The sequence below is a fragment of the Muscardinus avellanarius genome, assembly GCF_963383645.1.
Source record: "Muscardinus avellanarius genome assembly, chromosome: 8".
Lineage (NCBI taxonomy): Eukaryota > Metazoa > Chordata > Mammalia > Rodentia > Gliridae > Muscardinus > Muscardinus avellanarius.
The window spans coordinates 101,833,064-101,851,100 of record NC_137794.1 but is presented as its reverse complement, the minus strand read 5'-3'; the positions used below and the strand labels follow the sequence as shown (position 1 = coordinate 101,851,100).

General features: G+C 41.4%; 1 protein-coding gene across 1 annotated transcript; it reads left to right on the top strand.

Moving 5' to 3' along the window:
* Nucleotides 1–838: 838 nt before the first annotated feature.
* Nucleotides 839–16,974, top strand: NUP43 (nucleoporin 43; the record flags this gene model as incomplete). The annotated part of the gene is made up of 8 exons (XM_080700745.1): nt 839–958; nt 1,246–1,368; nt 4,250–4,327; nt 5,444–5,624; nt 7,317–7,452; nt 10,039–10,190; nt 13,272–13,394; nt 16,745–16,974. 8 exons carry the CDS (start codon nt 839–841, stop codon nt 16,972–16,974), a joined length of 1,143 nt encoding a protein of 380 aa, XP_080556871.1.
* Between the last annotated feature and the right edge of the window lie 1,063 nt (nt 16,975–18,037).

The following is an 18,037-nucleotide window of genomic DNA, read 5'->3' as shown; positions in this document are numbered from 1 at the left end:
TGCATCTCGAATGCACACACGCACGTACACACACACACACACACACACACACACACACACACACCCCTATAGTTTAAATAAGATTAAAAAGATGAAGTCAGGTGTGGTGGCACACACCCGTGAGCCCAGTAGTTGGGAGCCTGAGACAGGAGGATTGCAAGTTCACAGCCAACCTCAGCAATATAGTGAGCTTCTCTGCAACTTAGACTCTGTTTCAAAAAACAAAAATAGGACTGAGGATGTAGCTTGGAAGTAGAATGCTCTGGGTTCCATCCCTGATACCACACACAAAATTTTTTTTTTTACTTTTTTTTTTTCAATACTGGGAATGGAACCCAGGGGCATTCCACCTCTGAGCTACGCCAGCAGCCTTATTTCAGTCTTTATTTTGAAACAAGGTCTCGCTAAGTTACGAAGGGCCTCAGAACTTGCCAAGGCTGGCGATGAGCCTGCAATACACCTGTCTCCACCTCCCAAGTACTGGGATTACAAGCATGCGCCACCACAACCGGCTCCACAATTTTTTATATTATTGTACAGTAATATATATATTACTGCACAAATATGTTGCCTCACGGTTTCTATATTGATCTTGCATACTTCTTGCAGGGCTCGGGCCCCCTAGCCTCAGTTTAGAGTCATCTCAATGAGGGTGGGCGTCCCAGGTCCCTTAGTTCAAAGCGCTGGCAGTGCCCGCGCGCGCGCACTGACGAGGATTGTCTCTCGGCGGCCACCGTCTCCGTCGCGCGGCCCCGTCCAATCAGAGCTCTCCGGGAAGGGGCGGGGCCGAGAGGCGCGCGCTGTGCTTCTTGTGGTACTAGCCGTGGTTGCACTCAGCATGGAGGAAATTTATGCCAAGTTTGTGTCTCAGAAAATCAGCAAAACCCGCTGGCGCCCGGTGCCTCCGGGGAGCTTGCAGACCGCGGAGATCTTCGCTACGGGCTCGTGGGACAATGAGGTATCGCCGTCCCGGGAAGGGCAGCTGCGGCTTCCTCGCGTTTCCGCGCCCCCGGCCTCTAGCTTCTTTCGCCTTTTTCTGCCCCCCAGCCCCGTCCTAGTTTGGATTTCTTTAGAGCCCGCAGTGGGGTGCCTGAGCCTCGTATCTCGTGGTGTGGTAAAGTCGTGGTTGCCATAACGTTTGTCTGAAATGCATTTGAAAGTAACGTTGGCTGGAGGCACTGTAAATGTTCCTTTCCTAGAGTTGACGCTTACATCGTCTAAAGATAAAAACTTTCTGCTTTGCAGGAAAACTATGTTTCGCTGTGGTCTATTGGAGACTTTGGGAACATGGACTCTGATGGGGGGTTTGAAGGAGACCATCAATTATTGTGTGATATCAAACACCATGGTGATGTCATGGATTTACAGGTAAGTCTGTGTTATACACAAAAGCTAACTTTATGTTACTTTTGTGGTACTGGGGATTGAACCCAGAAGCATTCTACCTCGGAGCTACATTCCCAGCCCTATTTGTTATTCTTTATTTTGAAACAGGGTCTCATAAATTAAGTTGTAGAGGGCCTCACTAAGTATCTGAGATTAGCAGTCAACCTGCAATCCTCCTGTTTCAGCCTCCAAAGTACAGGGATTACAAGTGTGTGCCACCACGCCCCACTCAAAAACAAACTTAAAAGAAAATTGAGTTATTTATTTATTTATTTGTGGTACTGGGAGTGGAACTCAGAGGCTTTCTACCTCCGGGCTATACTCCCATTCCTATTTTATATTTTTTACTTGGAAACAGGGTCTCAGTAAGTTGCTGAGAGCTTCACTAAGTAGCTGAGGCTGGCTTCGAACCTGTGCAATCCTCCTGTATCAGCCTCCCAAGCGCGGGGATTACAAGCGTGTGCCACCACGCCTGGCAGAGAGTAATATATTTAGAGATTCAGTAGATCTAAAAGTTTGTCTAGTCTCATCCCTGGTGATTAATTATGATTTGGCAACATCATTTACCCACTTGGTTGCAGAATCAGAACTGGGATCAGGGGTTGCAGATTTAATCATTTTATTTACTTATTTAGGTACTGAGGGTGGAACCCAGGGGCATTCTACCTGTGAGCTACACCTCCATTCCTATTTTTTATTCTTTATTTTGAAACAGGGTCTCATTGAGATGCAAAGGACTTCACTAAGGAGCTGAGGCTGTCCATGAACCTGGATCCTCCTGTCTCAGCTTCCCAAATGCTGGGATTACAAGCGTGTGCCACCATGCCTGGCTGATCATAATTTTACAGTTAATTGTCCATATACTCTGTGCCAACAGTTGTTTTGGGAGCTTTATATAAATTAATGTAATTCTCACTATGACTGAATCTTTTTTTGAAGGGTGCTGGGGATTGAAACTAGGGACATTTTACCTCTGAGTGAAATAGGGTCTTCCTAAATTATTTTGAAATAAGGTCTCTACAAATTGCTAAGGCTAGCCTAGAACCTGTGATCTTGGGGGTCTCAGCCTCCCAAGGGCTGGGATTACCAGTCTGTGCTACGACTTCTGGCTAATCATTGTTTTTGTATGTGTGTGTCTGGGTGTGGAGAAGTTTGTCTGTGTGTATGTGTGGTGCTGGGTGGTCTACCACTAGGCTATATCCCCAGCTCTCAAGTATTGTTACTTTGTGGGCATGGTGACACACACATATAATCTCAGTACTTAGGGGCAGGGAGGTTGCAGGTTTAAGGTCAGCCTCAGCAACTTAGTGAGAGCCTGTTTCAAAATAAAAATTAAAAGGGCTGGTGGTGTAGCTCATAGGTAGAATGCCCCTGGGTTTAATCCCCAGTACCAAAAAAAAATTGTTATTTCTGCTTTAGCAACACAGAAAACCTAACTAATACCATTTGAACATATATAGAGAATACTGTGCAGTTTACCTGTAACTGATTTTTAAGTTTTTAGAGTAATTCCTTGAGTAGAGATTAGTACTCCCTGTTTTAAAGGTTTACTGAAACTTAAAGGATTTAAGTTCTCTAAAAATGTCCCGCCGGGCGTGGTGGCGCACGCTTGTAATCCCCACGCTTGGGAGGCGGAGACAGGAGGATCGCACAGGTTCGAAGCCAGCTGCGCTAGCTGGCTTAGGAGACCCTGTTTCCAAAATGAAAATGAAAAATAGGTCTGGGAGTGTAGCCCGGAGGTAGAAGGGCTTCCAGGAACCCCAGTACCACCAAAAAATAAAAAATAAAAAAATAAATAAAAATAAAAATGTCCCAAAGTCAGATGTGGTGGCGCACACTTGTAATCCCAGCATTTGGGAGGCTGAGACTGGAGAATCACAGTTCGCAGATAGCCTCAGCTACCTAGTGAGGCCCTCCACAACTTAGTGAGATCCTGTTTCAAAATAAAGTATCAAAAATAGGGCTGAGAGTGTACCTCGGAGGTCGAATGCCCCTGGGTTCCATTCCCAGACCCGCCAAAAAAAAAAAAAAAAAAAAGTCCCCAAACCAGTCTTAACTGGTAGATTTGAAATTAAATTTTCAAAGCTGGATGTGGTGGAGGGAGAATGCCTGTAATATCAAATACTGTGGAAGCTAAGGCAAAAGGATCACCAAGTCCAGGATTTTGAGGTCAGTTGGGGTGACATAGAGAGATTGCATATCAAAAAAAAAAGTTTTGCCGGGCATGGTGGTACTTGGGAGGCTGAGATAGGAGGATTGCAGGTTTGAGGACAGCCTCAGTAAGTAGTGAGACTTTAACTTAATGAAACCCTCTTTATGCTTCAGAGTTCATCCGTTTTACTCCATAGAAGCCTACTTACCCTTGAGAACAATACTTGTGTTCATTTTGTGGTTTCATTGTTGTAGTCCAGAATTAAATTATAGTTGAGCAAGTTTAGGAAAAAATTCCTATTATTTATTCTTCATGCCAATACTTTTTTGTTTTTGTTTTTGTGGTACTGGGGATGGAACACGGGGGCATTGTACTTCTGAGGTACACCCCCAGCCCTCTTTTTTGTTCTTCATTTTGAAAAAGGTTCTAAATTGTGGAGGACCTCACTCAGTAGCTGCGGCTGGTGACAACCTGCAATCCGTGTGTGTTAGCCTCCCAGGACTGGGATTACAAGTTTGTGCCACCATGCCCAGCATGCCAATACTTTTATTTAAAGCAATTTTTACATTCAGATTCTATTAACACATTTTATTTGCTTAACATAGTTTGCTTTTTAAACTATTTTAGGTTATACTACTAATTCAGATCAACAAATGGGCTTCATTTCTACAATATGTTGATGTCTATAATAAGCTGGAATTTTCTGTTTAGTTTTTTGACCAGGAAAGAATTGTAGCTGCTTCATCAACAGGATGTGTAACGGTTTTCCTTCACCATCCAAATAACCAGGTAAAAAAACCCTGTATTGGAAGATCAACTTTGAGCTGGTTGTGGTGGGGCACACCTATTTTCTCAGTACTTGGGAGGCTAAGACAGGAGGATTGTCGTTTCGAGGACAGTGTCAGCAACATAGTGAGACTCTTAGCAACATAGCAACCTGAGACCCTGTTTAGAAAAAAAATGAAAAGGGCTGGGGGTGTAGGTCAGGGGTAGAATGCTCCTGAGTTCAGTCCCCAGTACTCCCTCTGAAAAAGGAAGTTTGAATTTTATTTTTAAGAATCTTTAAAAAGATTGTGCTAAATAATTATACAAACAAGAAAGTCTTAAGACATGAAGGAAGCTGGGTGTGATGGCATGTTCCGATAGTCCTGCACTCTGGAGGAGGCCGGGACAGGAGTACTGTCTGAATCCAACAGTTTGAATCAGCCTAAGCAACATAGTGAGACCCTGTCTCAAAAAGGGAAAAATAGCACTGTGTATTGCCCGGTTTTTTTTGTTTTTGTTTTTGTTTTTGTTTTTTTTTTTTTTTTTGAATGCTAAAGATTGAACCTAGGACCTCAGGTGTGCTAAACATTACTCTACCCCTGAGGTACACACCCTGTCCACTATCACCTGGATTTTTAGTAGGTTAAGTCTAAAACCATGTTTGTGTATGCCTTTTGAAATTGGACATCCCTTTAGTAGGTTTCCTTCCTTTCATTCATCCATCCTTCCATCTTTCTTTTTTTTTTTTTTTTGTAATGGGGTACAGAGCTTTGATGGAAGTAGTTTCTAGACAGTAATATGCTAAAGTACAAAGGAGAAAAATGTTATTTTTTTCTAGATGGGCATGATATTGAATCTTAAAATACTCTTAAGGAAAGCTCATTCTTTAACATTTTGCCTGGTATTTAAACATAACAAAGTCAACCACTAAGCCAAGCATGGGACGGAGGGATGGGGAGGGAATGGGGTGGGAATTGGGTAGGGGCTAATTGGGCGATGTGTACATGTATGTCCACACAAGTTTTTTACCCCATTCTGATGCATGGATACAGTGCACCAATTAAAAAAAAAAAAAAAAAAAAAAAAAAAAAAAAAAAAAAACTTTGCTTGGATTAATACTGCTTCATTCCTGATGCCTAGACTCTGTCGGTCAGCCAGCAGTGGACAGCAGCTCACCACCACACAGGGCCCGGCAGTCCTTCCTACAGCAGTGCTCCATGTACGAGTATTGTATGTGACAACCCAGAAATTGTCACTGTTGGAGAGGATGGGCGAATAAATCTCTTCAGAGTTGACCACAAGGAAGCTGTAAGAACTATAGGTAAGAATTGCTATATTTTCCACCCATGATGTAGTAATTCAGCACTTACAATATGCTAAGTAAACGGTGTTAAGTGTTTGTGGGGTACAGGAATGTATAAGGTAGGATTCCTTTGTTGAGGAGAGTATGTACAGTCCCGAGTGAATGACTACAGAAGAAAGAGAAGTTTTTTGGGTTTTTTTGGCTAGAAGGGATTCTAAGATCAGGAAGCAGGTGACAATTTAATCTAGGTTCTAGACCGTAAGCAATACTGAGTGACAGCACTAGGCAGTAGGAACAGTGTGGAGGCAGGATAAAGCTGCACAGCAAATGACAAGATTCCTTCACCTGACATTATATATGAACAATGAAACTGGGAAGGTAAACTGGGGCCAGGTTGCAAAGGATCTCAAATGCAAAACCATCTTTTAGATGAAAAGCTAAGGCACCATTGAAAGCTTTGGAGCCAGGAAATGATATACACTGTGCCGTGCTGTAGATGGATTATTTTAGCACAGTAATTCTCAACTCTGGTTTACAGACTTGCTGGATGAGATTTTCAACAGTCCACCTACCCTAGACCCCTTGGATCAGATCTCTATGGATTAAGCCCAGGAATCATTTTTCATGTTATTCTGGTCCTTGCTTCTGAGTTAGGCTGTCTGTTGATTGCAGCGTAAAGGAGTGGCACAACACAAGTCTCAGTGTGTGTGTTTAGTTATGTGCCGTAGTTCTGTTCTAAGCACTCTTGGATATCTAACAGCCAGGAAATTCTTCATGGAAAAGGAGGAAGCGAATAAGGGTAAAGAAAGATGAGCCAGCAGTATAAAGTCAGAGAGATCTCTGTAGGAATTGCTAGGTTTTGGCCCTCAGAATGGAAGTTGTGGTTCAAGGGGTAGTGGGAAATAAAGTTGGATATACAGAGCTGGGCATGGTGGCACACATCTGTGGTTCCAGTACTTGGGCGGCTGAAATAAAAGGATCCCAGGTTTCAGACCAGCCTCAGAAACTTAATGAGACTCTCAGTAACCTAGAAAGATCTTGTTTCAAAACAAAAAATTAAAGCTAGGCGTGGTGGCGCACGCTTGTAATCCCAGCATCCGGGAGGCTGAGACTGGAGGATTGTGGTTCGCGGACAACCTCAGCTACTTAGTGAGGCCCTCTGCAACTTAGTGAGACCCTGTTTCAAAATAAAGAATAAAGATATGGCGGGGGTGTAGCTCAGAAGCTCGAATGCCCCTGGGTTCCATTCCCAGTACCGCAAAACAAAACTAAACAAAAAATAAAATAAGACTGGGGGTATAGCTCAGAGGTAGAATAGCTCTGGGTTCAATCCCCAATATAAAAAAAAGAAAAAAAAGATTGGCTTTAGAGATGTATAAGCAGCTGTCTCATAAATGCAGGGTAACAACCTTAAGAGAAAATAAGAGAAAAGAATATATGAAAACTCAGCCCTCCATTTAAAAAACAGTTCAGATGTCATGTTAGTGGTATTTTTCTGTCAGAGGAGAGTCTATCTAAACATATATATTTTCCAAAGAAATTAAACTATGACTGAAAATTTTGCTTCTAATATTTTAATAAACAGATGGAATGTGATTAAGATTTTCTTGGGTAAAAGGGGCCTATACTTTTAAAAAAAATTTTATTGGTGCATTATATTCATACATCATATGGCTATACTTTTATACACTACCATTTTAAAATTTGTAGATAATGCAGATAGCAGTACACTCCATGCAGTAACCTTCCTTCGAACTCCTGAGATTCTTACAGTAAATTCAATTGGACAGCTAAAAATATGGGATTTCAGACAACAAGGAAATGAACCCTCTCAGATATTATCACTGTAAGTTTTGATTTTTAATTCTAATAATGTAATATAAAAATGATTAGTTTGTTATGGCAAATGACTTTAAAACTTTTCTTTCATCTGGGCGTGGTGGTACATACTTGTAATCCCAGTAATTGGGAGGCTGAGATAGGATTTCAGATTTGAGGACAGCCTCAGCAAATAGACTTTTATAAACCTAGCGAGACCCTGTTTCAAAATAAAAATAAAATATGGTTGGAGATTTAGCTAAGAAACAGAATGCCCCTGGGTTTGATCCCTAGTGACACACACACACACACACACACACACACACACACCCCTTTCTTTTTTTCCTTGGTGTGCTACATTCTAGCCTTTTTTATTTTGAGACAGGGTTTTTATAAATTGCACAGGCTGGCCTTGAACTTGCAATCCTGTCTCAGCCTCCCAAGTAGCTGTGAGGCTAAAACCATATATATATATATATTTTTTTTTTCTTTAAATGGGAAACTATTCTTTTTTTTTTTTTTCTTTCTTCCTGTACTGGGAATGAAACCCAGGGGTATTCTACCTCCAAGCTACATCCCCAGCCCTATTTTTTAGTCTTTATTTTGAAACAGGGTTTCACTGAGTTGCAAAGGGCCTCACTAAGTAGTTGAAGCTGTTCGTAAACTGCAATCCTCCTGTCTCAGCCTCCCAAATGCTGGGATTACAAGTGTGCGCCTCCATGCCCGGCTCAGGAAAATATTCTGGTTTTTATTTTGCACATTATTCTGAAGTACACAGATAATCTGGGTATAGTAGCTCATGCTTGTAATCCCAGTACTTAGAAGTTGAGACAGGAAGATCACAGGTTCATGGCCAGCCTTAGCTACTTAGTGAGGCTCTCTGCGACTTATTGTGACCCTGTTTCAAACTAAACAATAAAAAAAAATAGGGCTGGGGTTGTAGATCAGAGGTAGAATGCCCTTTGGTTCAGTCCCCAGTTCTTTAAAAAAAAAAAAAAAAAGATTATAGCTGGGCGTGGTGCCACATGCTTGTAATCCCAGCATTTGGGAGGCTGGCTGAGACAGGAGGATTGTGGTTCACAGTCAGCCTCAAAATAAACAATAAAAAAATTGGGCTAGAGATGTAGCTCGGAGGTAGAAGGCCCTTGGGTTCCATCCCCAGTACTGCAAAAAAAAAAAAAAATTATAAACCAAGTATAATATGATGTGCTTGATATTATCAGGCTTCGTTTAGTAAATATTTGTGTTCAGATACTTATCATTTTGAAGTTCATGTTACTAGAGAACTTCTATCTATACATCAAATGATTGTATTCATAATGGATAAAATTAACCCTAATATGATTGGGGGTAATTATAATCCAAAATATGTTTTCTGAGCAGAAATCCCTTTTTTTTCTAAAGAAAATAGAATATAAGCTGGGCATAGTGGCGCACGCTTGTAATCCCAGTATTTGTGAGGCTGAGATGAGACGATCGTGGATCGTGGACAGCCTTAGCTACTTAGGCCCTCTGTAACGTAGTGAGACCTTGTTTTAAAACTAAATAATAAGAAATAGGGCTGGATGTGTAGCTCAGAGGTAGAATAACCCTGGGTTCTATCCTCAGACCCACAAAAAAAAAAAAAAAAAGAAAAGAAAATATAGACTCAGGATTCTGAGGGAGCAGGAAGATCTAAAGTTTGAGGCCACCGTGGGCAACTTAGCAAAATATATCTTGGTAAGAAAAGAAGGGGGGAGGGGACAGAATGTGTTAGACTGAGAAAAGGTTATACAGACTAAGCACTAAATAAGATAGAAGTGAAGAATATTTGTTATTACAGGTGATACACGTTTTTAACATGTTTTTAACATGATACACATGTTTTACACATGATACACGTTTTTACACGTTTTAAATAGACATGTGTTTAATGCACCTTATCAGGTTATCTGGCTTTCCGTATTTTCAAACTGAGGAAAGAATGATTAACTTTGCCTTTTAATTCCAAAAATTTTTTACTATCTATAAATATAATCTTGTTAGTTTTTTTTTTTTTTTTTTGGTATTGTTAAAATGTAGTAGCTCCAGCATGGTGGCACATACCCACATACCTGTACTTATTCCCAGTACTTGGGAAGCTGAGACAGGAGAATCGTAGGCTTCAGGCTATTCTCAGTAACTTAGTGACACCTGTTTCAAAATTAAAAAATAAAGCTGGGCGTGGTGGTGCATGCTTGTAATCCCAGCATTCTGGAGGCTGAGAACTGAGGATTGCGGTTTCGCGGACAGCCTCAGCTACTTAGGCTCTTTGCAACTTAGTGAGACCTGGTTTGAAAATAAAGAATAAAAAATAGGGCTGGAGGTACAGCTCGGAGGTAGAATGCCTCTTGGTACCATCTCCAGTACTGCCAATAAATAAATAAATAAAATAAAATAAAAAGGGCAAGGTTATAGCTCAGAGGTAGAATGCTCCTAGGTTCAATCCCCACTACCAGGAAATAAAAAAAAAAAGACTTCATAGCCCAGCCACATAATTAACATTTATTTTCTAGAATAAAACATGCTTCTTGAGTTATGCAAGGGTAAATTATCCTTTACCCCATATCTGATATTATTGTCTCTCTCACAAAAGGACTGGTGACAGAGTGCCACTTCACTGTGTTGACAGACATCCCAACCAGCAGCATGTTGTAGCTACTGGTGGCCAGGATGGAATGCTGAGTATTTGGGATGTTAGACAAGGTACTATGCCTGTGTCTCTGCTGAAGGCTCATGAAGCTGAGAGTAAGTATTGTGGAGATAGCTGAGTCTTTTCTTGGGTGAGTTATATAAACAACTTTGCATAATGGTACATGTGGATCATTGTACGTCATAGCTTTTAATATCTGAGTTGTATAAATTTAAGTAAGCCCATTTAATTTGACACTTAAGATTGTTATGTGTTTCATTATTATATGCAGGACCACAGGAAATAAGTTATTCATTTCTGTGCATGTATTTTCTTATCATTTATAGGAGAATTAATGGGCTAAAGCTTCTGTACATTTTAAACCTATAATGTATGTTATCAGTGTTCTACATAAAAAAATACTAGTTTATATTGTTCTACTTATATATATGAGAATGCCTTTTTATAAGAACAATACATTTTTGTGTGTTTGTGATACTGGGAATTGGGCCCAGAGACATTCTACCTCTGAGCTACACTTCTAGTCCTATTTTATTTTCTGTTTTGAAATAGTTTTGCTAAGTTGCTGAGGACCTCAAACCTGCAATTATCCTATCTTAGGCTCACAAGTACAGGAATTAGAGATGTGTGCCACCATACCTGCTGATCATATTTTAATTTTTCCCTTTTTTTTGGGGGGGGGAAGTAAAGGGAAAGGAACCCAGGGGCATTTTACCTCCCACCTACACCCTTGCCCTATTTTATTTATTTTGAAACAAGGTCTCACTGAGTTGTAAAGGGCCTCTAAGTAGCTGAGGCTGTCCGTGAACCGTGATTCTCCTGTCTTAACCTCCTGAATGCTGGGATTACAAGCATGCACTACCATGCCCGGCTATATTTTAATTTTTCAAATATATTTTTTTGTAGTAGTAGGAGTAGGGATTGAACCCAAGGATATTCTACTACTGAGGAACACCTCAATCCTCCTTATTTTTTTTTTTTTGAGACAGGGTCTCACTAAGTTGCCCAGACTGGCTTTGAATTACTTGAAGTTCTCCTGTCTCAGCCTCCAAGTACTTGGATTAGGATTATGTTTTTAAATTCTAATTTCAAAGATGTTTACATTAAATTCTTCTTGAGTAAAAGTACGAGAAAACAACTGAACCAATATTGCAACTTTTCTGTTTAAGTAAATTTTGCATTATTACCTTGGAAATATAAATGACTTTAAGGTTATATTTATTTTATTTTTATTTTTTTGGTGGTACTGGGGTTCCTGGAAGCCCTTCTACCTCTGGGCTACACTCCCAGACCTATTTTTACATTTTTATTTGGAAACAGGGTCTCCTAAGGCAGCACGCGTGGCTGGCTTCGAACCTGCGCGATACTCCTGTCTCTGCCTCCCAAGCGTGGGGATTACAAGCGTGCGCCACCACGCCTGGCCTTTAAGGTTATATTTAAAAAACCAAAGGATAACGCCGGGTGTGGTATCCTGCACTTGGGAGGCTGAGACAGGAGGATCACAAGGGTTCGAAGCCAGCCTCAGCTATTTAGTGAGGCTTTAAACAACTTAGTGAGACCCTGTTTCCAAATAAAATATAAAAAAGGTTTGGGAGTATAGCCCGAAGGTAGAAAGCCTCTGGGTTCCATCCCCAGTACCACCAAAAAAATAAAATAAATAAAAATAAAAATTTAAAAGGAGGAGTTAAAATAATTATAAAAGGAGCAGTTAGAGCCGGGCATGGTGGCACACACTTGTAGTCCCAGCATTTGGAAGGCTGAGACAGGAGGATCAAGGTTTGCAGACAGCCTCAGCTACTTAGGCCCTTTGCAACTCAGTGAGACCTTGTTTCAAAAAATAAAGAATAAAAGCTGGGTGTGGTGACATACGCTTGTAATCCCCGTGCTTGGGAAGTGGAGACAGGAGGATCACACAGGTTTGAAGCCAGCCGCACTGGTTTAAGAGAACCTGTTTCCAAATAAAAAAGTATAAAATAGGTCTGGGAGTGTAGCCCGGAGGTAGAAGGGCTTCCAGGAACCCCAGTACCACCAAAAATAAATAAAGAATAAAAAATAGGGCTGAGGGTGTACCCTGGGGTTAGAATCCCCCTGAGTTCCATCCCTAGTACTACAAAACAAAATAAAAAGAGGGGTAGTTCATGGGTAGAATGCCTCTGGATTTAATACCCAGTACCAACAAACAAAAATGAGTAATAAATACATGAAGATGTCAGTTTGGGAAGTCTGTTCTTGGCCATACAGGATGTTTTGTTTTAATGAAACAAGGTGAATGTACTTTTTGGGAACTCATACTTCTCCCCAGGAAGGTGATGTTTTTACATTTTGTCACATATTTAATTGTGATAACTGTCAGTGAAGGTTGCTGTCCTGTACACGTGCCATTCACTCTTTTTTGCCATATTATCAGGCAGTTTCCCCGCTGATTCGCAGAAGGCTTGTTCACAAACTTCATGTTCTTTTCTTCACGATGCCTGTAACTTCCTATGAATCCCTGGCTAATCAACGGCTCACAGTTTTCTATGGACACACAAAATTCCCTTAAATTTTAAGCTGGCTGGCAAACCCAGTATGATTACTTGAGGCTCTCCATGTGAAACTGAATCCAGAAATTAGCTGGTATCCTCTCTGATGTAGGCCAGAAGTGTCCAGTCTTAGCATGAGCTACTAAAAAAGTCTTTTTATCTTATTGTTGTTCTTTTCCATAAAAAATGTAGTAAGCAATTATTTTAATGCGCCCTGGCCCAATCCACAAGTAGATTTACTTGGATTCTTTTCCCTACCTACATGTTAGAGCTATTAAGAGTTATAGTTTGTCTTTTTCTCAATTCTGAAGTCTTTAATCGGCACAGATTTGAGATTTGTAGATGTTGATAGAGGTTAAAGTAAGGTGATACCTAGAAACAGGTGGGTGGGTGGGTGTGTGTGTGTTTGAGAGAGAGAAAGATTGAACCCAGGAGCATTCTACCATTGAGCTCTGTCCCCCAGCCCTGTTTATTTTTGAAATGGTCTTGCTACGTTACAATGTGCTGGCCTAGAACCTGCGATCATCTTGTTTCAGCTTCCTAAGTACTGTGATCACAGGCTTGCGCCAACACGCCTGGCTCAGTGAAAGGGTTTCAATGTTGTTTGATCAGCTGATCTGTGCGGGAATAAGCATCTTGGTTTTTCTCTTTCAGTGTGGGAGGTTCACTTTCACCCATCCAACCCAGATCACCTATTTACTTGTTCTGAAGATGGCTCGCTCTGGCACTGGGATGCCTCCACAGATGTACCTGAAAAGTCCTCACTCTTTCACCAAGGTAAAATGTCTTAATGAGTCTTGTGTGTCAGTTTTAAGTACCAAATAAGACATTCATATATATATATATATATATATATATATATATATATATATATATATATATATATATATATGTATATGTATATGTGTGTGTATATATATATTTGTTTTTTGGTGGTACTGGGGTTCCTGGAGCCCTTCTACTTCTGGACTATACTCCCAGGCCTATTTCATATTTTTATTTGGAAACAGGGTCTCTTAAGGCAGTGCGGCTGGCTTCGAACCTGCACGATCCTCCTGTCTCTGCCTCCCAATCGCGGGGATTACAAGTGTGCGCCACCATGCCCAGCAGCATTCTCATATTTTTATGTTCAAGAATGGCAAAATATTTCCATTGTCCTCTCTCAGTGAATTTGAATATCATAGGGCTCAAACTCTGTCAGCCACTTACTACTATACGCCTAATAACTAGAGATGCTATTAGCCGGACAGCCAAGGTTCTTCTTTGTGAGTCTTCTTGACCTGGGTCTTCATGCCATATGACAGCTATCGGCTGATTTATAAGAACATTGGCAAGAGCACATGCCAAGAAGAAGGATGTTTTACACATTGTTTCCTCTTCGCTTAAAAGGTCCTGTCTCCTGATTAAAATTTTCAATGAGTAACCTCAACCAGAAAATATACACTAGTAATAAGGTCGGTCTGTCTGTCTTTCTTTCTTTCTCTCTTTAATGGGGATGGAACCGAGGGGCATTCTACCTCCTAGCTACACTCCCAGCCCTATTTTTTATTCTTTATTTTGAAACAGGGTCTCACTGAATTGCAAAAGGCCTCACTAAGTAGCTGAAGCTTGTCTGCAAACCGTGATCCTCTTGTCTCAGCCACCTGAATGCTGGGGTTACAAGCATGGGCCACCATGCCTGGCTTAAGGATTTTCTTTTTGTTGTATTTTCCAAGCTTCTTGTTTTTGATGATTTGTCTGGGGTTCCAATGTTTAGTAATTCATTGGGTATTAAATGTGTTGGGGCCTACAATGGGGAATAGAAAAAATACTTCACGCATAGAACAAACATCCCAGCAGACAATTAAAAAGTAGATAATGTACCAGTAACAGTTCAATTATAAAACAAAAACTACCCTGGATTTAGAGCGGGTTTGTTTCACATTTGTTATAAGGGCCTTGAAAACAAATAGGAACAGGAGGGTTGCTGCAAGAGAAAGAGAAAGAAAATACCCAGAAATCAGAAATTGTTAATAACTCTGCTGCTGCACCGTTGGAAAGACTGCTAAAGTTGATTCTGAAATTAGCAAAACAGGTACCGCCTCAACCAGCTGGAACAGCGCCAGCGCTCATTGCCAAGCCTGGAGCAGTAAGGGACTGTCTCACCTCCTCTGCCTTTCGGTCACCCCACACTATTGCCTCCCATTGGCAGGACCCATCTGGAAGGCAGATGGCAGGAGCCTGGAAAACAGCTTGCAGTTCCCACCTCCTGCAACACAAAAGAGGAGGCAGGGAAGGGGGCTGAAAACAAAACAGAAAATGACTGGGTCAAATGTATTGATAATTACTGTGAAGAAGAAGAAAGCAGAGGAGAATAAAGAATAAGCCAGGGCACAGTAGTGTAATCCCAGCTACTCTGGAGGCTGCAGGAGGACCGTAAATTTGAGGCCAGCTTGGGCAACTTAGTGAGATCCCATTTGAAAATAAAATTACAGCGGCTGGGTGCAGTGTGTGTGCCTGTAATTTCAGTGTTTTGGAGGCTAAGATAGAAGGATTGAAACTTCAAGCAGCCTCAGCAACTGTTGAGACCCTGTTTCAAAGTAAAAAGAAAATCACTGTGGGGGTATAGCTTAGAGGTAGAACACCCCTGGGTACAATCCCTGGTACCACAAAAAAGAAAAAAAGAAACATAAAAGCAGAGGGCTGGAGATAAAACTCTTGTTGAGTGCTTGACTAGTATGCATAAACCCTGAATAAAGGGAGATCCTTGAGAGTATTAGAAGATTCCACTTGGCAGAAATAACATTTGAGCAGAGACCTGTGGGAAGTGGAGGTGCGAGTCACATGACTGCATCCAAGCAGAGGCTTGAGATGGGAGGGCAGAGCCAGACCAGGGTGGGGAGTGGCAGGAGGTGAGGACTGATCTAAGAGATGACTTCCGGGGCTTGGAAGTCAGTAAGGACTCAGGATTTTATTATAACGTGACAGGAAGCCATTGGAGGAAGTTGTACAGTTTGACCTGTTTGCAAGAATCTCTGGTTACTGTGGAAAATAGACCATGGGAGAGGAGTAAGAAAAGTAGAAGCAGGGAGAGTGGGAGGAGTGGAAGCAGAGACTGGGACAGGAAGGAGTCTTATCACAGTGGTCTAATATTACACCTTGAGTTGGGCGTGGTAGTGCATACCTGTGATCCTGGTACTTGATGATGGGGGCTGAGACAGAGGATTGCAGGTTTGAGACCAGATTTAGCAGTTTACTGAGACCCTGTGTCAAGATAAGAAGTAAAATGGGCTGGCTGGGCATGGTGGCACACGCTTGTAATCCAAGCGCTTGTGAGGCTAAAACAGGAGGATTGCACAGGTTCAAAGCCAGCCTCAGCTACTTAGGCTCTCAGCAACTTAGTGAAACCCTGTTTCCAAATAAAGTATAAAAAATAGGTCTGGGAGTATAGCCCTGAAGTAGAAAAGCCCCTGGGTGCTGGGCGTGGTGGTGTACGCTTGTAATCCCAGGATTCGGGAGGCTGAGACCAGAGGATCGCAGTTCGTGGACAGCTTCAGCTACTTAGTGAGGCCGTCCGCAACTCAGTGAGACCCTGTTTCAAAATAAAGAATAAAAATAGGGCTGGGGGTGTAGCTCGGAGGTCGAATGCTCCTAGGTTCCATCCCAGACCCGCAAAAAAAAAAAAGAAAAGAAAAGCCCCTGGGTTCCAAACCCAGTACCACCCCTGCCCCCCCCCCAAAAAAAAAAAGTGGGCTGGGAGTGTAGCCTGGACATAGGACACCCCTGGGTTAATCCCCAGTATCTAAATGGGCTTGATGGCACTTACCTGTAGTCCCAGTAGTTGGGAGGCTGAGACAGAAGGATTGCAGGTTTGAGAATAGCCTCAGCAATTTAGTGAGACACTCAGCAACTTAGACCCTGTTTCAAAATCTTAAAATGGGCTTGGGTGTAGCTTGGAGGTAGAATGTCCTTGGGTTCAAGCTCTAGATTAAAAAAATAGAGCGAGATGTGACAGTAGGACTGTCTGCCTGTCTGAGAATTAAGCAAGTTGAAATCATATCTCCCTTTTGAAATATCAGTGGAAATTTAGATATTTATGAACATAAAATTAGTCTTAAAAGGTTTTCCCTTTTCTTTTTTTCTTCCAGGAGGAAGATCCAGTACTTTTCTGTCTCATACTATCAGTAACCAGGCCAATGTTCACCAATCTCTTATAAGTTCCTGGCTCAGCACTGACCCTGCAAAAGACCGTATTGAAATCACAAGTTTGCTTCCCAACAGGACTCTGTCTGTAAACAGTTTGGATGTTTTAGGTCCTTGTCTTGTTTGTGGAACAGATGCAGAAGCAATTTATGTTACTAGACAACTATTTTCATGAAAATATTGTAATTATAATATTGCAAGTAAAAAACACAGCCTTTTGAATTCCAACTTTGTGCAAAATTGTATTATAAAATGCAGTATTAGCAGGAGGAACATCAGTAAACTGCTATTAATGTCACTGTGCGTTGTTGGGGCTTTTGTTGGTTGGGTACTCCCACAACAGTTACTGAATCTAATAACTGACAGATGGGGAAAGATTCTGAACATGTGGAAGAACATCAGGGAACCCTTGTGCCAATGAATACATTGCCTTCAAAAGACTATTACTGACAGCTGGGGGACCAAATCTTCATTTTTGATGATGTGGGGTTTCACACTGTAAACCGCTGATGGGCTCCTATAATTTTTATGAACATTGTTCTTTTTTAGGAAGAAGTTAATAGAGCAAAAGTGATAAACTTACACTTGTGTTCAAATTATTTTAGTCTGTACAGGAAAGCACAGAGCTACATTCCCTATCCCTGCAATACTTTTTTTTGTGTGTGGGTGTAGGGATGGAACCCATGGGCATTTGACCTCCAACCTACACCCCCTGCCTTATTTTTTATTCTTTATTTTGAAACAGGGTCTTACTAAGTTGCGGAGGGCCTCACTAAGTAGCTGAGGCTGTCCGCGAACCACGATCTTCTGGTCTCAGCCTCCCGAATGCTGGGATTACAAGTGTGCAGCACCACGCCCGGCTTATAATACTTTTTATAATAATGAAATTATACATGCTATATTTGTGGATGCATATTCTCTGGAAGTAACACATTTCCCTACTATAGTTTTTGAATGGCTTCTCTCTCTCTCTCTCTCTCTCTCTCTCTCTATATATATATATATATATATATATATATATATATATATATATATATATATATTGTGGGGGGGGGTACTGGGGTTCCTAGAAGCCCTTCTACCTCTGGGCTACACTCCCAGACCTATTTTTATACTTTTTTTATTTGGAAACAGGGTCTCTTAAGCCAGCGCCGCTGGCTTCGAACCTGCACGATCCTCCTGTCTCTGCCTCCCAAGCACGGGGATTACAAGCGTGCGCCACCACACCCGGCCTTACT